This window comes from Pagrus pagrus (genome assembly GCF_965226575.1).
Source record: "Pagrus pagrus genome assembly, chromosome: 20".
NCBI classification, from domain to species: Eukaryota; Metazoa; Chordata; class Actinopteri; order Spariformes; family Sparidae; genus Pagrus; species Pagrus pagrus.
This window is the reverse complement of record NC_140207.1, coordinates 16,963,749-16,988,110: the sequence shown is the minus strand read 5'-3', so window position 1 is coordinate 16,988,110 and position 24,362 is coordinate 16,963,749. Positions and strand designations below refer to the sequence as shown.

General features: G+C 41.5%; 1 protein-coding gene across 2 annotated transcripts in view; it reads left to right on the top strand.

Moving 5' to 3' along the window:
* The window catches only part of bmp6 (bone morphogenetic protein 6), a 50,642-nt gene that overhangs the window by 13,979 nt on the left and 12,301 nt on the right, over positions 1-24,362 (top strand). For both annotated transcript variants that reach the window (XM_084339927.1, XM_084339926.1), the window contains 3 exons: positions 17,829-18,021; positions 21,660-21,808; positions 22,023-22,220. In XM_084339927.1, coding sequence (XP_084196053.1) covers positions 17,829-18,021; positions 21,660-21,808; positions 22,023-22,220 — 540 coding nt within the window. The remainder of the gene's footprint in view (positions 1-17,828; positions 18,022-21,659; positions 21,809-22,022; positions 22,221-24,362) is intronic.

The window sequence follows — 24,362 nt, the reverse complement described above, 5'->3', positions numbered from 1 at the left end:
TGAAAGTTTAAGTCAATCTGGTATCGCCAAAACCAATACTTTTATTTTTGCCACTTAAGTCAAACTTATTTCACATAAGTTTTTATCTCAGCATTATCTGATGAATGATGAAAAACACAGGTTGAATGGTTAAGAATGCAGCTTTGCTGTTCTAGTGGTCTGACGGTGTCCATGTTAGGAATACATCCAGACATGGAACCTACTTGCCTACAGGCTTGGCCTGATATTAGATATTATCGAATATCGCGATGTTTGCTGTCATATGTGATATTTTTCACAATACTGAATATCAAACAGCTGTTTTGAAATTTTGAAAAGAAAAATGCACATTGTACTTCTTCTGTAGTTGTGCATGTACAGTTAAATGAGGGATCATCACCAACACTTTTAGTTTCTTCTCCAAATAACGTGGTTTAGAACATCCGGCTGAACTGTTGGCTTCTTTACCGATCATCTGGATCAGAATCACGTTGAAATGAACCAGAATTATCTTCTTACACGGTCAGTCACTGATCACTGTTTATGGGAGATGATTATATTAAAACCAGATGTAAATCTATAATTAAACCCCAATATACAAATTAACAATTATAGCCAAGTATCAAAAATAAAGTAGATTAAAACACGATTTCCCCTTTTTAATGAATATGTTTTTTCTCATACTCTTTCACAGAAGGTTTTAAAAATACGCTGGGTTGGCCTCATCTTTAGCGCACTGCATTGTACATTTAGAAGGGAAGTGTTTAGGGAACAGTTCCCACTGGGGCTCCCAATGTTGAAAGGAAAGGCAGTTTTTGATATGCATTTCTGGCTTTCAGCAAAAACTCAAATAACACGAAGAAAGCCAAAGCTCTCTACACTTTCATCTCACCAATATTGTGTTGACATCGTGGACAGATGTATTATTAGAAACTTTGATTATTTTTCTCCTGATTTTCCTCAAGGCCCACCTGCTTTTTGAATATCCAGGTATCTGGTTACTGTCGCTGTTTTTGGAGCTGTGCCTGTGTGTAAAACAAGCAGTAGGTCTTACATGTAAGTCAGCCCAGGGGGGAGATTGAAGCTGGCCCAGACTGATTTATCAGTGGATCATATGCTCTGCCTCTAAGCCGCTGAAATGCGCTGTGGTCACCACAGACTTTCCAAAGGGAATCGCACCGAGGATCGACTGTCTTCACGACAGAGAAAAGCAGAGGGGAAAGAAACGCAGACAGAGATGTGAGGATAAGGAGATATACTGGTAGGGAGGGAGGAAAAGATGTGCGGAGAGGGAGATGGGGAAGAGAAAGTGTTGATAGTGAGAAGGAGGGAAAATGGAGTACCAAACAGCATCACAGAGTGAGCCGGCCTTCTACCTTGTGGCTGTGGAATGCAAAGCCACCAATATTTTGACTTCTCCTTTGGAAACAGCTGCGTTTCCCTTTTTCAAAGATATTTTTTCCTTATTTATCGGATCCCTCAGGAGAGATCCATCTCCTGGCCATGACACCGGCTTCCTCCTCTAAATCTGGGACCAGACCGGCCGAGCTCAGATGCACACATATACACACACACTCACACACATGCACACCTGCTGCCCAGAAGCAGACATTAACCACAGATCACTATAGCAGGCCTCTTTACTGCCTGCACTGCTACACATGGACACACAAGGCAAACAAAAATATGTGCCATCAGTCAAATAAAGGCACACACACACCAGCAGCGACACAGAGACCTACCCTTAAAGCAACCTGGACATGATGAACATGCAGCCTACATAGTATACCTACTTAGATTAGCACATACACAGACACATGCCTGTGCGATCAGATTGATTCCCACAAAGCCCAACAGGAAAATAAGAGAATACTTGACAACCATCATCGCTGTATTGGCGCGGCTTGAATAAAATGAGGCCTAGACCCACAGAAATGTTTTGTTTTGCTCAAAATGGACTCCCCATCAAAAACCACAGGAGTACATCTCTGTTTACGGAATATTCACTTAGTGCTGAATGGTGGCAGATCTCTGAAAGCAGCCGTTCCTGACTGGGTCTCTGGTCACGACCCACAGAGGAAAGCAAGTACGAAGCCGTCCTCTGTCATATAAATCGTGGAAGAAACGGAGCCGAACATCAAGGACGGAGAAGGAAGAAGGAACAAGATCAGAGGTTTCTTTTTTCAAATGATTAGACCCCCAGTATGTCATGGTCACTGATTTCCCCAATAAATACTGACTTTAATCACATCTTTGAAAACTATTATTGGTATACCTGTTGTCCTACATTTGGGGATTTCATTTTGAGACCAAGCAACTGTCAAAAATCCCTTTATTTTCACAAAGCGCTGATATATTTGCAGCAGCTTCCATTTTACAGCAGACAATCGTTGACCCAGACAAAACCTCCTGTGCTGGCCGCCCAAATGTTTTTCCCCCGTATCCTATGGCAACCGAAGGACAGCAAATCCTGACAATCTGACCAACTCTAAACAGTGTATCATTTAGTGTGCAGTGTACCGCGAGATTAATGATTCTGGTTTAGGACTGTTGTTGTTAGTCACATACGTTAGACCGTGAAATGTTTTGGTGTCGCTGGTTTTTGTTTATGACTGCAGTGTTTGGTTGCGTTTATTTTCTTGTACATGTGTAAACGAAACAGCCGGTAGTATTTCTGCCAAATCGACCTCCAAAGAGAACAAGATGTCAGAGGAGAAACACAATGGACTCAAGCACCAAACTCCAGCAGAAATCTTGCACTTTTATCCCCATATGAAGCCATTCAGTTGTCTAATAAAGTCATGCCGTGACCAAAGCGGTAGGACTAATCCTTATTTTTGTTCGTCTCTGAAGGATTGTATAGAGTAGAAATAACTAATTATATCCCCTCTCAGTAATTGAGAGGCTTTTCACTGAACTGATTTGTGCCATCTTTGTAATTCTCTTTCCACCACTGAGGATTTGAGAAGTCGTCTGGCTCTTCCGTCCGCAAGACCCACGTCTTGTGTGAAGACCGCTGATCCAAGTTGAAGCGAAGTGAGGGCCACCATTAGTCTGACCAGAGGCTGTTGTGACAGCTGCTCTGCTGTAGAATTACATTTTTATTAACATCCCATAAAGTGGAAAGAAATATTTTCTGCGTTGTTTCTTTTCCAGCTCATTTATTTCCTGATTTCATGGAATTTCCTTATAAATGTGAAAAAGCTGTTGCACCGTCTTTTGTTGACAGCTCATTGGCTCCAATTGGTGTCCAATGAAACGAACGCTTGTTTTTACAGGGGCTTCTGGGGGAAATCGCAACTGGCCATTAATGTCAATAAGCTGTTCTCTGTGGCCATTTAGACCTCTAAGTGTTCAAACAGACACAAATGCTGTGTAAAGATTGATTATAGACATGGGTGTAAAGGTTGAATGTGTGCAAGGCTCCTCCCTGCACACACACATTTGTCTTGTAAATCCTGTGAGATCTCTCATCCTTATCTCCAAACTCAGCTCTCACCAACTTTGCGAAAATGCATCTGCAATTGCACCATGACATTTTGTCATATTTTACTAATTAAAACACAAACAAATTCCTGGATGCGGCCCATCCGTTCGTATGCAAGAGCCCTGCAGGACTTGCACATTTGTAAGAAACAAGGTTTTGTGAAACATGATGCTGCCGTGATGATTTGTAAGCAATGCTTACAAAATTGCTTTTGTGAACCGGGGCCTTGAATCTTAACTCAAACATTGAACCTCAACTCATACCCCGAATCTAATCTAATTTAAAACACTAAGCCCACATAACATTCCTCAGAAAAACAGGGCAAAGTAAGTTTTAAAACGCTTTCAGCTGCGAAAATGTAACAACTTGTGACTTTCCATAACCTGAACTTTCACAAATTTGTGAGGTTTTGTAATTTTTGCATTTCCATTGTTTTGTTTTGTTCTCAACAGAGACACTTTCAAAATACAAGATGACAATAACCTCAAACATCGCAGATGGAAGACATTACTTTTATTTTGTGGTTTTGCTCAGCTGTGCTTGTTGTGGACCTTGATGTTTGTGTAGTCTTATTTCATGTTTGAAGTATTTTCCTTGTAGTACTTTGTTAATCGGTGCTTCTCTGATTCTCTCAAATACTTTGACATCCTTTGGTGCACGTTTTACAGCTGATTCAAACACTCTTTTCCCCCGGTTGCTTATCGGGTCTTGAATTTTGTTGTTTGTTTAACATGCACATTTTAGTTGTTATTACCTTCACCAAGGAGGTTATGTTTTCATCTGTGTCCATTTGTTGGTTGGTTTGTCAGATGGACTATTCAGAAATTGCGAAACATCCACGAAACTTGGATGCAGGATGGGTCTCGGCCCAGAATATAGACCCCATTAACTTTTGGTGCGAATGCAGATGATAGGACGGATCCAAGATATTTTCTTTCAGTTACTTTAACATTATGAGATATAGTAGATCAACATTTTCATGAATTTCTCAGGGAATAATGCATCACACATATTTAGGTGGCTGGTATCTCTGAGCAAGTCCAATTTGATGCGGACCCGAATAAAAAACATCCAGATCCAGTGGATTTAAATATCTTTTATTTGATTTTGGATTAGGCTTGATTGAATGAAAGGGGACTGTTGCCCCTTGGCGGAGGTATGCGCTCTACTGAGTGCCATTCTAGTTTCAGATGTGTTAGTAAATGGTGTTTGTGGCAGCAGTCTTTGATGATAATGTACCTAAAATATGGAGCCAAAATTAAGTCATGTCAAGCTACTTTATACTACGTGATGTTAGGCTGAATTACGCTATTATGTTACTTATGTTACCTTACTATCCTTCTCTCATGTTACGTTAGCTTGCCTCATGTTACCATTATGGTAGACTACATTACTGTGGTGGAACAGGGGCATAACAAGAACAGAAAAACGCAAACATTCACATACCCTTGCTGTTTAAATGCCCCCTGCAGTGGGTCCACATCTTAATCCTAGGTAATAGCGCTTGTAGAGATGGAATAAAATCTCCTATTGACACACAGGTATGACACATCTAGCTATCTGGAGGCCAACTGGAGACTCAACAGAGAGCTGATGACTGCTACCACTCAGCTGTCAGTCTGTCGATGGAAAATACTGATACTACACAGTCCAACAGCCATACCTTGGATATCTATCTGTTAGCAAAGCCCCAGAAGAGCAGCAATTAGAGCAAATTATCCGCCTACCCTCGGGCTTAGGTACACACATACACACACAAAAACCCACACATGTTGCGGACTAGCTAAAAATCTCAAAACGACATAAGATAGATGTGTGTCCAGACTTCATTTTATCATCTTGTATGGAATGCAGCGCAGTGGTGATAGAGCTCGGGGTGTGGGAACAAAAACCGAATACTCATACTAACTCTGTGGATGTGTGTTAGTTTGTGTGTGTCCTGGAACAGTACGCCTGACATTGTGTGTCATGGTTTTGGATGGGTAGACAAACCCAAATGGTTTTTCAAGGATTATATGGAGGATGATGGCTGTAGAAAAATGTGATTATATGGTTCAAATGGGGCCTTTGTTCCTGGGGATGCCTGTCCAGTGAGATCATTATGTACTGTAACCTGTGGGAGGTAATGGAAGAAGAGCAGGCTGGATATCCAGGCCATTGATGAATGTGTGTGTGTCTGTGTGTGTTAGAGAGAGGGAAAAGCAGGCTAAATTGTCAGCCTCTCAGGAAGGGCTGTACCGTGTTGTGCAAGTTCACACTTCACAAGAGCTAACTCAGCATTCAGTTCAAACAGATTCCAATGAAATGGATCATGTTCACTGATCAAAATTATGAATTTTAAACTAAGGTCACTTCACTTAATTTCTTTTCTTATTGTTATGCCTCAGCTTTAGCGATAGCCGTGGCCGGAAGCATTGTTTTCAGGTTGTCTGTCTGTCCATCCAATTCTGGTGAATGCGATATCTCGGAGGGGCCTTGAGGGAATTTCTTCAGATTTGGCGCAAAGGTCTGAACCTTGTAAAGCTATAGTTTACATATTGTAAATCTAGATCGATTTGCTTCAGGTTAAACAGATTGGGAAATCATTAATCCCTTCAGTACTTCCTGTACAGTATATAGTGAGGTACACGTTGTCAGGTACTTTGCAGCTGTTGGCTAGTGGTCTTTGACCATTTTAATGATTTCTTGTGATCATCATTAAAATGGTCAAAGTACCATTTTAATGATGATCACAAGAAATCATTGTCCGTCTGTCAATCAGTGCTGTTAATCCTTTGATATAATCTAAAGTAAAAGGCAAAATTGCCTATTTTGTCATCTGCGCATTTATTTGTAAAAGATATTGTGTGAAGCAAGTGCCGGAGAACCAAAATGACTCCAAATAGTAATAGATCTAACAGTTTAATCTCCTGAACAGCACCCCTATCACAGACGTCTTCCATCAACTTTTTACAGCAGACATTTCGACTTGTCATTTCAGGAAAAGCCATCATTAGTGATGGCCTGGTGCTCATAAGCCATGACGGATGACTGTGAGCCAACATACACAATAGCAGAACCCAGAAACCCGAGCAGATAATGGGATTCAGCCTTCAGTAATTTTATTATATTATTATTTACAAGTGTGTATTGTAACTATGACATACAGAAATGTGTTTATGAGAAAAGCCTGTTGCCACAAACATCGCACAAGTCGAGTCATGCTTGATTTACTTGTTTGCCCGTTCAGAATGAGGACATTTTATTTTATGATCTCTGAAAATGGCTCAAATTGGTATTAAAATGTTAAATTCGAGGTGTTTATCTGATTTAATTGTAATCAAATCATCAATCAAGATAACTTGTCTTTGCTGTAATGTTTCTGCACGGCATTTCCCAGAGATCACCTGATGATGGTGATGATGATGATGAAGGTTTTGGTCAAGCAAACTACTGTCCCAGTTTTCTTTTTTGCATATTTCAAACCTGCTTGAAAACACAGAGAAATGCCCCAGTAAAGACACCCAGCACAAGCTGTTTTGAGCAGTAAACATAAAACTTTCATGAACCAGCTGTGCGATGAATTACTGTTTTTGTGGCAAAACTGACATTTATTTATGTAAGTTTGTTTCACATTGTTGCTTAAACTTGAAATATGGAATAACAGTACAAGAGTCTGGCCTGCTGAGTATCAAACACAATTCTTGGCTGTTCTCAGCTGTCTGCCAGGAACACAGAACAGTAATTATGAATGTGCAAAAATCACTGTAGTGATTTTCGCTTGACACTGAGAGTAAATCTGTCGGCTGCTGCTCTGTGTTTACTTATGGGGCTCGACAGTCTGCAAAAGGGCTGGTCTCACTGTTTCATATCTTCGCTATGTACTGATGCTCCTGCCTTGGCAATGACTCACACCATTGACCTCTGGGACTGTGTGTGTGCATCACAATGTGTGTGGGAATGTTAGTGTGAGCCCCTCTGTCCTCTTTTTCTCACATGTGTGGGGTCCTGTGTGTTTGAATTCTTTGCTTTGACACTTACATCTGTACGTGTGTGTATGTCAGCGTCCATATGCATGTAACTACCCTGCGCGGATGTGTGTAGAGGTCTGAAAGGTGTGTGTGTGTGTGTGTGTGTGTGCGCGTTTGTGTGCTTACATGCATCGGACGTAAACTCTCGCTCTTGCCAGTGGCCCTTGGCTGGTCCTGTGGCGCTCAGTGTGTCTGCTTTGATGCCGGGTCAGGGGAGAAGATCAGAGCACAGGATGAGTCTCCAAAGACACACACACACACACACACTGTTGCTCAAAGTTAATGATGACTCCCAGCAGACCTCCAGCCCCTTCGTCTGTACCTCGACCCCAGGAGCTGCCCTGCCAGCTGCCGGACTACAAAGAGCCAAAACACTCAGCAGAAGGCGGAAACGGCTCCTGGTGGCAGCCAAGCATAGTGGCAACACCTTAGGCAGCTCACACCACTACTGTGTGTGTGTGTGTGTGTGTGTGTGTGTGTATGCGTGTATGTGTGCACTGTAAGCTGCCAGTATCCATCTGCTTTGCAAAAATCAACAGCTGTCTCCGTGTTTTATCTTTCCACACTGCATCGATGCCAAAGGTTAAAGAGTTTGAAGCATAAAATTTGTCTCGAGCCTCTTCAGAGAGAAAAGTGTTTACAGCACAAAGTTTTCCACTTAATGAGATGTTTTTCTTTTGAATGAAATAGTGGCAATGAGGCCGAGCTGTGATTGTATCAACTTTTCCAGCGAAAGTCAATCTGACGGGCCAAACCGTTAATTAGATGGGACTTTGGAGGAATTAACGATCAATGGAAGATATGGACATATCTGATCTATCCCCAGAAACCATCAAGTCTGAGAGAGAAACCAGAGAGATTATGGGCTGTAATTATGTAAACACAGATGGATTCTTCTCATGCCTCGGACATCCAGAACATTTTTTATCGGCTTAGCCATCCACAGCGTCTTTAACAATGTTGACAGGTTCTTGATGTGTAAAAATGTAATCGAAGGTTGTTTGTGAAAATGTCTTTTCCTTTCTCTCATTCATTTTCATTTTTTCTACCCCTCTCATAGCCTCTTCTTCAGTGTGATGCATTATGGGTCAGAGGAAACAGTAAATTACAGATTTAATTAGAAAGCAGAGATTTTTACGAGGGTCTTAGGGATTCAGTTTTGGCATGCTCTACGCGTATAAGCCCCACAGAGCTCAGTTATTGAGAAGATACTGGAATCTTTGCCGTGCTGCAGAGAAAAGCTGCGCTTGTTTCTCAGCTACACTGGCTTCTTGTTCCCATGTTAGTTCACCAAGGTCAGTGGTTCTGACTGCAATCATCCTATTTCTTCCAGGAGACAGTGAGTGGAAAGCCCAAAAACCAAACATTGCCTGCTGCAGGGACAGTAAGCCAGAGCATGAAGTTGTCTTTTAAATCACATTTAAACTATACCTGTCTCACAAACTATATGTCAACATCCACCCTTTCCTGTTGGGAGGAAGAGGAAGAGGCAGAGTAAACCCAGAGTTGTGCGGTGCATTAAATTATCTCACAAATGTTGTCCTTATTAAACGATTCTGCACCTCATGATTTACATCTAATGAAGTCAGAGAGTTGTTGTAGCATGAAATGTTATCATTCTTGATCAACTTATCAACAAAGCATGGTTGGCTTTGGTTGTTTAATAAAATGCACTCCCCTACAAACTCACCCCAATCATTTAAGAATGATTAATGATTTCCAAACAGAGCTATTCAAGTTATCCAAGTTAAGTATTGTTTTATATTACATTACAGCTGAAATCCAAAATATTGCAATTTCAGTTTTTTCCCAATATTGTGCAGCCCTAGTCTGCAGAGTGAAGAAAAGAGGATGAGCAAGTGAGACAGGATGTCAATAAATGTCAATAAAGGCGAAGTTGAGTGGAAGTTGGAAGAATATCTGTTTCGTCAGTTTGCAGAGTTGAGGGTTTGAGTGAACACAGTGACAGGACGCACGTCAGGCAGGGTCGCTTGTGCGTGCTCACTTCTGCCTGAGGGTTGGCTTGCCAGGTACCGCAACACGTATCCCACACAGAAACTGAGAAACATCCATTTGATTTGTATCACTATGAAACTGAGAGATTAGCGGGATAAATTACCAACGAGCAGAGCAAGAGAAAGCCTTAAAAGTAGGGGCGCTCCTGTGAAAACCAGGATCAGGTGTGCATGTGTAGCTACTGTCTGAGGAGAGATCTGTTTAAATTTCAGTCTGAACCAAATCTATCTGTCTGTCATCAGATCGGTACTTAAAATCTCCCCGACAGATCTAATAAGAGCTCCCTTAAGACTATTATCTGGGTCACAGGTGCTCTTTCTCTGCTATCTGCATTGCAGCTCTGGATACCACAGAACAGTCAACAACAGTGACATTGGAAAATATGTAAGTGTGAGGTCACATTCTGAAGATGCACTTGATTGATGATTAAGAATCTGGTCTGTAATGATTGTGGACTAGAAAGTGTCACATGTCTATTCCAGTGGTTCCTTTGCACAAGCCTCAACGCCACGACGGAAAAGTTAATTACTCCTCTCGCTTTGAGGCTAAAAGCTTCCAATAATCCCCTCTTTAAAATGGATAGATATCTGACAACATAATTACCCTTTGAGAAAACCGTCCGTGATGTTCCCTTCAGTTAATTTTACAAGCTGAGTGTTGATGAAGGGCGAAGGAGTATTTTGGTGAGGGAAGGTGGCTGTTGGTTGTTTTGCTCTGCGGCTGTGGGACGTGTGAGAGAAAGCAGGAGGGATTTGATGCAGGCGGCTGTCGGCCAGCTGTCCCTCCGAGGGATTGGCTGGACGCCGTCAGGAGTGTGAGCGAAAAGCGCTGACCACTGACCACAGACAAGTCAACCACCCCAGGCCCTTTCCTGCACAGTCCTGCTTTTTCTGCTTCGCATCGAAGAACACTCCTCCTCCAAACTAGTTTCTTCCCTGTTTACCTTTAAATTTGTCTGTCTTCCTTCCTTCTACTTATAGATTTCATCCCTCTCTCTTCTTACTTCTTTTTCAGGTACTTTTCCATCATACCTTCCAAATGTGTGATTTCATCCTCACAAACTTTCAGTATGTTTTAATACATTCGTTCAACACATTTTAATACATTCGTAATTTTTACTCCAGAGGGGTTTTGGTGATCAATCACTGTCAGATTCAATTTAGTCTCTTCTTCTATCTCGTCCGCCTGTTTGTGCGCTCATCCGCCCGCCTCCTCCCTGCACAGACAGACTTCTGGCTCAAAGCTTCACTCACTTGTCTTTCTTTCAGCACCTTTTCCCTTTTTCCTTCCTCTGCCTCTTAAAGGGGCATGCAGTTCATTAAAAGGCAGCCACACTTCAGTGCCTGTCTGTGTGACTTCACTTCTTCCAAAGCTGGTTTCTAGAGGATTTTTTATTTAAAATATGGAGTCTGTGTAACACTAATGCAAAGACTGTTGATTACATTTTTTGTATAATTTCAGTAAAGTTATATTTTGTTCAGAATGTATAGTATTTAATAAGATATTCCTTTATCATGATGAGAAAATGATCACTGATGTTAAACGTACTAATGTCAGAGTTGGTAATGCTCTACAATTTAAGATACTACTTTTGTCATTCACTTGCCAGTTTTGTTAGTTCTGGCTTTTTATGCTTCTATAACATGTTCTCTTTCAGAGTAACACACACATTTAAATATTTATTTCAGTTCAGATTTCTTTTACTCTGCAAATGAGCACATATTAAGCTAAAATGGCACTTAGTAGAGTGCATACCTCCTTCCTTTATCTGGATCCAAAAGTTAATGGGGTCTAATTTAGGCCAAGAAACATCCTCCAACCAAGTTTCTGGGAAATCCTTTCAGTTGTATTTATTTAATCCTGCTAACAAACCAACCAACCAACCAATGGACACGAGTGAAACATTAGTTAGTAGTTAACTAGAATGGCACTCAGTAGAGCGCATACCTTCGCCAAGGCTCGACAGCCCTTTTTTGTACTTACCATAGATACACACCACCTAAATTAGCCTGATATTTGTCATCAGGATCCATGCACTCTTCCCTGAGAAATTACAAAAAGGTTGAAAAATGCCCTATCTCACAATGTTAATAGAAATATGAAAATATTCGTAGATCTGCACCAAAAGTTAATGGGGTCCAGTCTGGGCAGAGACTAATCCTCCATACAAGTGTGGTGGAAATCTGTTCAGTAGTTGTTGTGTACTCCTGCTGACAAAGCAACAAACAAAGAGACACGGATGAAAACACAACCTCCCAGTTGGTGGTAATTAGATATCCTCATTTAAATATTTTAACATAAAATATCAGAACTTGTAATACAAAGAATAATTGTCTTAATGTCAGTAATCAACTGGGGAAGTTTCATGATGATATCTATTATTTAAAGGATATAAAGTAGTTCTATGCCAGGATTTATGACACATATATACTGATTACCTCTCATAATGTGCAGGCTGTGAATATAAGAGCCATATGCATACATGTGATAGCAAAAGATTCCCAGGGTCAAGGTGTGTGTGTGTGTCGGTGTGTGTGTGTGTGTGTGTGTGTGTGTGTGTGTGTGTGTGTGTGTGTGTGGGTTGCCATAATACCTCCAGCAGCAGGGAGAGGACAGCAGTGCCAGATGTTGCGCAGGTGGAAACGAGAGAACAGCTCCTATCAAAGCGTCCAAGTGGATCTGCACACCGTCTGTCTCACTCTCTTTCTGTCACTAACCGTCTCCATCTCTCCTCCTTTCATTGCGTCCCAGACTCCAGACTTTTGTCTCTTCGGTCTCTCGATCTTCCTCTCTGTGACAACTGACTGTCTTCCTCCGTCTGGTGTTGTCATCTCATCCACCTCTCCCACAGTCATTTTCTCCACCTGTGTTATTTTAAAAGACACAAACTTTTTATTGAAAATACAAATTAAGCTTTTTTGGGGCTGTATTGCCGTTTCCATTCAGGTTATCCGATTTGATTCATCATCCGCAAAATACTCTCTTCCCTTCCAAAAAAATCCTTCATCCATTTCTCGCTCTTTTATCATTTCTTCCTCTTCCTGTTTCTCTTTATCTCTCTCTCTTTCTTTGCATAAATTGAGATATTGGGGTAAAATATTCAATCTGTCTCTCTCAACCTTTTATCACCCTTCAAGCAGTCATTGATTATCCTCCTCTCCTCTCCTTCATCAATCCCCTCCTTTTCTTTTTCGTTCTGTCTCTTGCGTCTTTCTGTTTCTTGTAACAGATGAAATCAGTGTTTATGTTGGTGAGTTGGTGAATCATCACAGAAATTTCCCGCTATTGTCAGGTTTTCTGGTTAACCTTGGCCGCCCCTGTGTGTGGTCAGTGAGACTGAAAGAGAAAATAGGTGACTGTTATTTGGGTACTTTCTCATGAACTGGTGACCAACGATGGGAGTGTGGTAATAAAATAAAGCCATAAATACACCTACAGATTAGCAATGACACACATGTGACACATAAACACTTTTTTTCCTGTGGTTAACATTAAGCACCGTCTCCACCAAGTCACTGATATAATCACTCTTTTCACATCTTTAGAATCACTCTGAATAAATTCCTCTCTGAATCATCCAAATCTAAATCCCTTTTCCCTTCTGTGTGTTCCTGTCTCAAAGCTCACGTCATGGTAGATTAGCGCAGAGGTTACACTCCCTGTGCGCACCGTGTGAAGACTTCCCTTTGATTTTAGATGCGAAACCTCTGTGGATTTCAATTGAATTTCAAGCTGAGAAGGTGGGGAGGCAGCTGGAATGCTACTTAGCTGCTAACGCAGTGGCTCCCAGGTCGCTAACGCAGAGGACTGTGGTGATAAAGCGTACGTAAATGTGAGACAGTGGCTGTCTGCATATTTCGTCATTTTAATTGTTTGTCTTCATCTGAACGCTACTTAAATAACTCCCCTGCCTGAGATAGAAAACAAAGATTGATATGGTCTGGTGAGTTTTTCAGTGAGCTCAGGGGTGCCTTGAGAATTTTGTTTGGATGTGAGGAAGATAAATGTTGAAAAGAAATGTGTCCTGCAGATTTCATTAAAGCCTAATGAAATCAGTGAATACATTTTTCTCCTTGGCCTGATACTCTTTCAGGTCTCTTGTGTGATTGTAGTAGGTGTTGTAGCATTTTTCAGAAAAAACATGTTGACATGATGTTGAAGTCTAGCAGCAGTATTGCTTAATGGAAGATCAGGGCTATACTGGATAACTTCCAATGACTGTCTACAAAATCTTTAAGAGGGTCTGTATAGAAGTCGGTGCTAATGCTGTGTTCACATTGTACTGTACAGTTATTACTAGTTAACAACAAGTCATGTCAGCTCACAAGTGCTGCTACTCATAGACTTTAAAATAGTTGATGGAGCTTCCAGGTCTGAAAAGTGAAGCCAATGCTTCCCCTGGTTTCAAAAAGAAGTCTGATTGTATATAAGCTTATGATAAAACAACCCTACTTCTGAATTGAGTTATTAGCTCAGTGAACAGTTTCCTAATGAGTTTATGTTCTCAATCACTACTTTCAAATCTTCTTCAAAACAGCATGATGTTCAATTTGTAGATTATGGTCCCATCTAGAGTAAAATAGACAATAAAGGGGGTTATGCTTAAGGGCGTGGCTATCATGTGATTGACAAGTTGCTACCAGAAAAAGTCCTCTGAGTCAAAAACCATCAGGATATCCTACCCAGCTCCACCCTCCCACACAAATATGGTTACTTTTGTCTCCAAGGGTATAACCTGCAAACTCAAACAGGAAAGGAGTGACTTAAAACCCAAACTATGACAAACTTGAGGCTTCAAAACGTCGTCCACAAACCAGTGAGTAATGTCACAGTGGGTTTGCACTGGGTTGTAAGTCATAAAAATTGGGAATTTCTCACAGCCATCTCCCAGTTGACAAAAATAACAACAGACGCGTCAGCAAACTCATACTCAGTGCACTTACTGGCTGTAACTTCTGAATAAAATCAAATGTTGAAGGGGCACTCCAGCAATTTACTATTTGTTCTTCGTCAGAGTCAGGGGCCTTGTGAGTGAGAGATAAAAAATGGACCATCAAAATTGAAACAACAGAGGCCCAGATATACTGACTATTAGTCCCTGGTATGGGTCCACAATTACTCAATCCTACATTTCCCATAATGCAACCAATAGTATATTTTTGGTAGACCCTCCCTGCTTGGTATATCTTTCAAGCCCCACACCCTCCTGTCTGTAACGCAATTTTCCCGGGAAAAAATGTAATCAAATAACCCTGATGACATCACTATGATATCATCTGGGTCACTTTCTCAAAACTAACAAAGCTCATTCAGAGCTAAAGAAGACAGTATTCAATGCTGTAGGCTAAGCAGTACTCCAGTTAACAAGGGAGTAGAGCTAAAGAAGCCATTTGAAGATGTCACTCTTGTATCTAGTTGTGTTTGCTCACTAACCACTACAAATATGTAACACAATGAAAATACCTCATTTAGGTGTAGTTTCTCTGTGTTCGGTGTAACTACAAGGCTAGCACAGGAATAACCATCTTTGAATGTTGTGTTAACGTTCCTAAAATCAGAGAAACAGGTGGTTTTCCCAGTCCTCTCTGTGAACTCTCCACACTCCTTCCAATAAACCCACACAATGGGAAATCCGATAAAGATTTACCTTTGATTGGTATGATGCTTCGCTTGCCAGCACAGTCTCCCAAACACGCTCAGCCGCTCTGAACAGTCAGGTGGCTGATATTTGTGCATTTAACATGCAGTGCATTGCAGCAGATGTAATAAATATTTGATACATATGAAACTCTCCCTGACCTTCTCACCACCTACGGACAGTTTATCAAAGTGCTTTCTTGCCAAAATGTCAGTTGATTCTTAAACAGGGAATATAAGATTTCAAGCTGTCGGTCTTTAAGCCCAGAGCTGTTGAAGGGAGTGTTGTAAAGTCATTTAGAGTACCATGACCTCTTGCTTAAGTCCTCCACACACAGACACACACAAGCTGAGTTGATCTATCTACCCTTCAACACAAGACCAGACCCGTTATCACACACACTTACTGCGACATCTGTGTGTGTGGGTAGTTTACGGACTAAGATGATGAAATGGTCAGTGTCACATGCGATAAAAGTTGCAGTGAGGCTGATGGGAATAACATCTCATTCTTTATAGGTGGTTTCCTTTGCTTCAGTGGAAAGTGTTGGGAGTGAAGAGAGGCACAACTGGCTCACACTTCAACTGAGAGGGTTACAATTATTGTAATTTGTTTTGACCAAGTCACAGCAGTCCACCTCAGGATTGGACTTCACTGATTTTCCTCAGAAATGCAGTGAAGCTAGAAAGACACGCCTCCCCTCCTCGCCTTTTCTGCTCAGTTTCCTATTTAGGTTGAGCTTGGAAATGTCTGGGGATGAGGGGAGCTTGACCTTCCTGGGTGTGGGTACAAGGTGGGGCTGGCACTGTTGGGAGAGTCTGATTGGTTCCAGTGTTCTCACATCAACACAATTTTCTCTTCGGCTATGACTTGGGGAACAAAATGTGTCATTGGTCCATTTTGGGCGGGTCCCCACATCATAAAATTACCAGAAAGTTTTAACAAGCCTGGCTCGGGTACAAAAATAAATTCTTCTTACCTTAGCTGTGGGCCATAAAAGTATCCAAATGAATCTTTACAATAAAATAAAATAAAATATTTGCTTACATAAAATAAAAAAATATTGGCCTAAAAAATGAATCTGACTTCTCAGATTTGAACTGTCTGTGCTGTCTTGTGAGTTAATGTTGGAAGGAGGAAGACCCCATGATGTTTTTCTAGAAGACAGAAAGTGTCTCCATATTAGCTCACTTTTAAAGTAATAATTTGGGGTAACTATCGCTTCTAGGGCTGCAACTAACTAATTAAACGAATTAGTTGTTTGGTCTGTAAAATGCCAGAAAATGGTAAAAAAAAAAAAAAGAAAATGTCAATCAGTGTTCTCCAAAGTCCAAGTCCATTGTTTTGTCCACAATCCAAAGATATTCATAAAATATTCACATTTACGAAGCTGGAGTCTGAGAATTTTGACTTTCCTCTTAAAAGATTTACTAATACAAAAATAGTTGCCAAGTTATGTAATAGTTGACAACTAATTGATTAATCAATTGATGGTTGCAGCCCTAATTGCTGCAAGTGTGGCTAGCTTGATCCGGCACATAACCCCGCCAGCGTGTGCCGTTTTAAAAAACGCTAAGCACAAAGCCAGCCATTCCCACTTGTTTCCAGTTGTAATGCTAAGCTAAGCCAACCAACTGCTGCCTCCAGTTTTATATTCAGCATACACTCAAACACGAGTGGTATCAATCTTCTCTGTTGTCGTCTAAAAAGCAAATGCGTGTATTTCCCAAAATGTGGAAATATTCCTTTAACTAAAATCTTTAGGGCTGGAGCAGCAGGATTAGCAATAGTAGAGGACAGATGAAGGCAAATTCACGATGTTGTATGTTGGGTCCACTGCCGGCAGTAGTATACATCAGGCTCTGGTTCCCAGTGAGTCTGCACTTACAGTCTGAGGTGGTGACACCGCAGCCTGTTGAACCTCATTGCACTGAGTGGAGATGATGATATAGTATGCATGTACTGTATGTGCCGCATATGATGAACTATTTAAGTGAGTAAGAGTTTGACGGATGAAGAATAGTAAGAGTGTGTTGATGTGAGTTTTGGGCTCTCAAGAAACTATGTCACTAGTTTTTTTGTGTGCTTTTGCAGAATATAGCACATATTTGAGGCTTAGCATGTAGCGTTTATGTCTGCATGGGTATTTCTGTACCCGACCTTCTAATTGCACTCGACATGCCCCTCTTTATTCATTTCCCTCTTCTCACTCCGTGTGACCATCGACAGAGTGACTCTGCAGGCTCTTTGCTGTGGGAGCAAAACCTCTAACTGAGACAGGAACCGAATCCCCGGAGAGCACGTAGTCATTATGGCGCATATTGCACTTAAAAGCATAGGAGGGAGCACATTTGTTGGTTTTTGTCATTTCACGGCGTCAGAAGTGGTCGCAGAATATCTCTACGTTTACCGCCGCTGAAAAAATCATGGGCTTTTGCTTTCGGACTGAAGATAACAGGGCATTATTTAGGGAAACTGGGGGCCACGAAACCTATTAGACCTTAAGTGTAAATCACATGTGATTGTTTTAAAGGCTTCTATGGTTGACACTGATGTGCTTTGTACAAATCATGATTTCTTCTGATGATCAGGAGTAGAAAAACTGAACGCCAATATTTAACTATATGCAGTGATTTTTTTTGTGTGTGTGCATAATGTTATAATCCTATGTGTGTATTTGTGTGTTTCTGTCCCACAGTGGAGTACGACAGGGAGCTCTCTCCGCAGCGGCGTCACCACAAGGAGTTTAAGTTCAACCTCTCACAGATCCCAGAGGGCGAGGCCGTCACCGCAGCTGAGTTTCGCCTCTACAAGGAGTGTGTGAGCCGTGCCTTCCGCAACGACACCTTCCTACTCAAAGTCTACCAGGTGGTCAAGGAGCACCCCGATAGGTAACACTCACACACACACACACACACACACACACACACAAATAAACGAAAACGTCACATTGTTAAAGAAAGTGAGAAGAAATTCCTGGATCCGAAACCAAAAGTTAATGGATTCTACTCGAGGCTGAGACCCATCCTCCATCCAAGTTTCATGGAAATATGTTTTAATAGTTTTTGTGTAATCTTGTTGTCAAACCAAACAACCAACAAACAAATGGGACGAGTGAAAACATAACCTCCTTGGTGGAGGAATTAAGAAAACATCTTCAGCAATGTGACAATGCATACACAGATTTTAGGAGAATGCTGCAAAGTGAGAAAAAAACAACCAAACACAGAAACGATTCCATTTGCACAAATGACAACAGAAACTGTTTCCAGGGGATGAACATGCTTGGACATGACTGCGACTCGCTTGTTATCCCACCAAAAAACTGACAATTTAGCTCATTTCCACCTCCACTTACAGATTACAGTTACTTCATGAGTCACAATCCATGGCAAAAACAAGTGTTTCCCAGCCTTGTGCATCACTTTTTGAACATTTTTTTCATGAACATCATTTCATACACATTTCTCTGTAATTCAGCCTGACATGTTTGGTGTCTTACTAAGCTTTGGCACATTGAGTGGAATCTAAAATAAAGTTCTGTGGATTTGAGCAGTGCTTGGCCATGCAGCATGTGTGTGCATTAATCCACCCTTGGGTGGATGAGCTAAGTTTGCGGAGGGGTTGCACCGAGGTTGTACTGGGAATCAACAGTTCAGCAAGAGATAGGGTGTTCCTGAAAACAGCAAGCAGCAGCTCAGTTGACCTTTTCTTGAAACAAAAAAGGTAAAGTTATGATTAGAAGAAAGAAAGTTCCCTCCCCCGTTTGTTCTCCCTGTCATGCTCCCTCTGTGTTGCACAGAGTCCGGGCCTTTGCCATGTTTATATTGTAAAATCAAGCAAAACCACGTCTTTCAGAAATAGCACAGCTTCAAAATCCTCCCATCCCCAAAATGAGTGCAGCTAATACATGCCAAACATTTACATTACGTCGGCAGGGGCAGATAAACATCCAGTCAGATTTCTGAATGATATTTGTGTTTAATCAAGCCCGCCCAGTGAGAACATGAAGGAGAATTTCTGATATACATTTTTAAGCTAACATCTTATGTCGCCCAGTATATTTTGTTTAACAATGAAGTAAGTTTCATTAATATATTATTGTGTGTGGAATATCATCAAGAAACAAAACACCTTAAGGTGAGGTCTCTAACACCAAATGTTCTCAGACTACAGTCCAAAGCTAAAGCTGATCCACTTTGAAGTCCACGGCTTGAGAAAGTATAAGAACTTTAGCTATAGATGTTGGCAAAGTATATTTTTCTGTCTGTCAAAAGGTTTCTAAGGGTATCAAGAGCTACTTATTTGCTGCATTCCTTTATCCCTACAATGGGTGGTTTGTGCTGTCCAGCCTGGTGGTAAAGCCTTTTATTTTTGGAGATATTTGGAGATTAAAGGGCCCATATATCTCCAATTTCTGTGTTATTGTAGGACAGGTTTTTTACCTTGAAGAAAATTACAGCCTGGATGGTGTGCTCTCGGGTGGGGAATATCTGCTCACACTGTGTTTGTGCCTTGTGGGGGTAAATTTAAGGTGCAACGTCAGGAAGCACCTTAAAAAAAAAACTGAGCTTGAACCTGCTTTGATTTTACATTCTTACATTCATTTTCTGCAGTGCTGAGAGTAAGGTCTGAAAGTTTATATGAGACGATGCTTTGTTGTTGTTTTGGCCCATTTTCCGCCTTCTACAAAAACGTTACCTTTTGTAATCGCCCAATCAGCAGGGAGCTTATTAACTTTCTCGCGCCCCTCCTTCCTGTAAAAACCTCGACTCCTGTTTTGACTCTAAGCTGTAATGATAGAGCGCTTAATTAGCCTGACACCCTTTGTACTTTTCATTTGATTGGGGTGGTTTCGCTAACAGCAGGCAAGGAATGTGAGAGATTACAATGGCAAAAATGTGGCAGGCCTGACATCGTGTTGAGAAGAGGCAGGTTGCTGCAGAGGCTGGTTTTACTGACTAAAACCCATTCAGCAGCTATTATACTGTACCGAACCGGATGATTTTTATTGCTGTTTCTCCTTTTACATGTATCTTATTGCTTACATTATTATTGCCTTGATCCTGATTCTTAAAATGTTATTTAGGCATTTAGATCCCCTTCTCTGCATTCTTCCCCTCCAGATGTCTGTCTTACATATTGCTTTTACAATTTTACAAATACGCCTCTTCAGCAGTTTACAAGATGAAAGCATGTGAAATAGCCAGGCCAGCTGTGAGCTGCACTCTCCCACCTTGTGTTTCATTTTTAACAACACTCACTGACAAGACTTATAAAGGAGATTTATTGTAGCAAAAAACACAACCTTCACCTTTGACCTTATTATTCCAGTTCATTTAAGCAGTCAGTCAATAAGAAGTTTTACAGTAGGGTCTCGGTGGCCTTCGCCCCTGCAGGCGGCTCGCTGATGGACCCCCTGCCGTCCATCGTCAGCCGAACAGCGACTGCGGCGATGAGGCGGAAACATCGGTACACTGGCCCACGCTGTGACAAACGTGTGAACCTAGCAGTGGGGTGGAGTGTGTGGGTATGAGGGAAAACAAGGAGTCCCGGCTCATACGGAAGCTGTCAGAAACACTCTCATTAATGACCAATAAAGAGGGGCTGCCGATGCATGACTGCAGGGGCATTCTCCGAACACCTGGATGATTGTGAGGCTTTGATGTCGGCTCTGGAGGAGGGTCGGACAGACCCGACGCTGTGTTATTACTACTGTAATGGGACAGTGGGAGGACAGGCCCTCTTATCACTCACACTCAGCCTTTTCCTTACAGCTCCTCAGTTCTCTTTTCAATCATTAGTCAACAGTTGTATAATGGTGGTCTTTTCTTCCCCCCCGCCCTTTGACACATTCTTCCATTTTGCAGCCCGATTTCATTCAAACAAAATATTGTAAATGATATTAACATGCCTGTAGCCTGATACCAAGGATTTAATTCCTTCCTTTTTTCCTGTCCCTCAGAGAGGTAGACTGTATGGTCAGAGCTACAGCCGAGTACAATACAGTGTATCCCAGCATTTTCTGTTAAGTGCAGCTATCCATCTTTCTGTCATTCTGTTATGATTCTGTTACCCTGATACAAACCAACAGCTCTTGTGTTTCCCTTGGTTTTTTAAAGCGGTAGATCAGTCCTCTGGTGTTCTGAGCTAGAATGACACTGTACCGTATACCTGTATTTTATGCTGTAGATTGAATGATTCATTAAACCTATTTCAAACAACTGTACACAGCACAATATCAGCGTCAAGCACACCAGATAACATAAAAATGTCTACATTTCCTGCATTTTTCTCTCTTTTTGCCAATGTTAGTTATGTGCATCATCTGTGCATCATCTGTTCCTCATTTATCTTTCTCTCTGTATATGTAAGTTGTGTACTTTTCATTTTCCCTCTTAGAAGCTTACCCATATTAGTCTGTCTCTCTGTGTTCTGTGGACTTGGACTTTTTTTAAAATCTATCCAGCTAACTAAACATACTAAATGTAATAATGACACTTAATAATATTAGCTTATTTCTCTCCAGAGAGGCAGACCTGTTCCTGCTGGAGTCTCGCAGGCTGTGGGCAGCTGAGGAGGGCTGGCTGGAGTTCGACATCACCGCCACCAGCAACCTGTGGGTGATGAGCCCGGTGCACAACCTGGGCCTGCAGGTCAGCGTGGAGACCAGCAGCGGTGAGAGATTAAATCACATATATGTTTTTTTTAATCACTTTTTTCAATACTTTATACGGTTAAAATAAACTGCTATAGTTTAGCGTTAGTAGCTTGAAGTCACTTCCTCTGGTCGACAAAATAAATATAAGGGACTATCGAGTGTACTTAAGGCAACTTGTGCAAAACAACACAGCCATTGTGCAGTTTATAAGTTCTGTGTCTTCTGAAACAGGGCAGAGCATCAGCTCCAAGGACGCGGGTCTCGTAGGACGTGATGGTGCGCTGGAGAAGCAGCCTTTCATGGTGGCGTTCTTCAAAGTCAGTGAAGTACATATCCGCACCGCCCGCTCCACTGGTGGAAAACGTCGACAGCAGAACCGCAACCGATCCACACAACCACAGGACGGATCCAGAGGCTTAGGCCCAGCAGGTCAGTCTGACGTCTGCTACACAAACACTGAACCTCAACCGACCTCATCAAACAATACAACCATGAACACAATCAGACCCACAACTGACTTCAAACAAACCTCACTACATGCGTAACTGATGTGTAACCTGTGGAGATCAGTGGATGGGCAGCATGTGTTTGAAGTATCCTCTCTTTGAGACCCTTGATAAATTGGACCTGACTTCACCCGGATCTTTCGCTAATCAGCTCTCATCAGATAAAAATCCTCACCCAGGGACGATGTCCAAGATCTGTTTTTACTGTGGTTTCTATGTAAAGAGTTGGTGTAGTGAGGTGTATCCTGAAACCTGCATCTTGAGGGAATATGGTGTTTTTCTGGAGGGTTAAATGGAGGATTTGGCTTGAGGTTAAAGCTAAAAAGAGCGAAGGCTAGAGCATGAGATAAATGGGCAGTGTTAGGGAGAAAGTATAGAAGAGACAGGAGTTTAAAAATTCCAGTTGCAAAACGCGAGACGAAAAATAGTGGCCTAGTGAATATTCAATGATTTAGGACGCAGACGGCGAATTCGTCTTGACAGGTGACCTCATCCTCAACCTCCTCATCCAGTCCTCCCTGCTTCTCTTCTTCCTCAGCAGATGATGTAATGAGCAGGTATAAGCCTGATGTTATGAGCTCCGCAAGCTTTTCAAATTAAATCAAACCCTAATCCGCCCACCTTTCACCTGCTGTGTAATTCTGGCCAGACTTTATAGCGCTTAAAGCTGAGCTGCTCCTGTGAGGCTTCATTGTGTGACGAGTGCGGTACATAAAGCAAGAGCTCAGCGAGCCTGCTGTTAATATCGGGCTGATCCTCGGCTAATTTGACAGATGAAGCATCGTGTTAATATTAAGCCTTCACGGCTCAAAGCTTTGACTCTGCTACGTGCTGTATGCAGCAGTAAATAAAATGTCTCCAGCAGGAAACCACCTCTATATAATTTAATTGCAGGTGATATTTCTAAGATTTAATGGATTCAGACTTTTCTTATGTATTATGTTTTGTTTTTTTTTAAATATGTGCTTTCTACGACATCTGAAAGGTCATGGTTAAGTGATTACGATTAAAAATTATGATTGTGGCAAATAAACTACAGATAAAGTTTGGTTTAGGTTAGGCAACTAAAACATTTGGTCAGGTTTAATGAAAGATCATGGGTATGGTTAAAGGGGCACTATGTAGTTTTGGAGAAGAAATTCAAACTAAGAATTTTAACATTTACAATATTAAGGAGGCAGTAATACAATCTCAGAAATGTTTATTTTTTTACTAACTAAATAAAAAAACTGTCCTCAGAGGAAAATAAGGTGCCCAGAACACTGTTTGAAGCGTGGCAGGGTCCGCCAAATATAAACTGTGTCTTCCTTTTAAGTTGCTTTGTTTATTCAGTTTATTTATTAAAAATACAAAATCAGCCAATGAAGATCTTTCTCTTCTGATTAAAATTATTGTCCAAAACTACCAAGTGCACCTGAAGGGGAGCGTTCTACCTCACTGCATAAGGGACGTTCAGATGAATTCAGTATAATACAGTGTCCAGTATAAATAAGTCAAATCACTTAAATCATTAAAAAAAAGTTTAACTTGTACAGTCTACAATGGATTAATGAGAGAAATATCAGCCTCAACCCTTGTTAAACTTGATTCCACAAATATAAATATGTAAATCCGAGTATAGCACTGTTTACAGACTGTAGAAGAGTCTACATAGTACAGAGTTTTGCTGTATTTAAACATATGGTTTTCTATCTGCTCAGCCTCAGGTAGCAAAAAATTGTTTGTCCTCACAGCGGCCAAAGCTCGGCACACCTGCTTGCTGGTCTTATGTCAGACTTGTGATAAATGACTTGCGAGAATCAGCCCAAGTATACTTGCGCTCATTCCAGGGGCTGAGACTGGTCCAAAGCTAGCACGAGTGCCGCTAACTGGAGCTGATTCTCAGCCCAAAACGGCTCAAGTCTTCACCCCACAAACTCGGCCAAATGTGGGCCAGAGTGGGCTCACATGACACTGACACACAACTGCATGCAGCCTGCCTTGGCTGGCTACCTGGGAAGCGATTTACCTCTGCTTTGCTACTTCTGCTGCCCCGTTTAATGGCTCGACCATCTGCATGGTATAC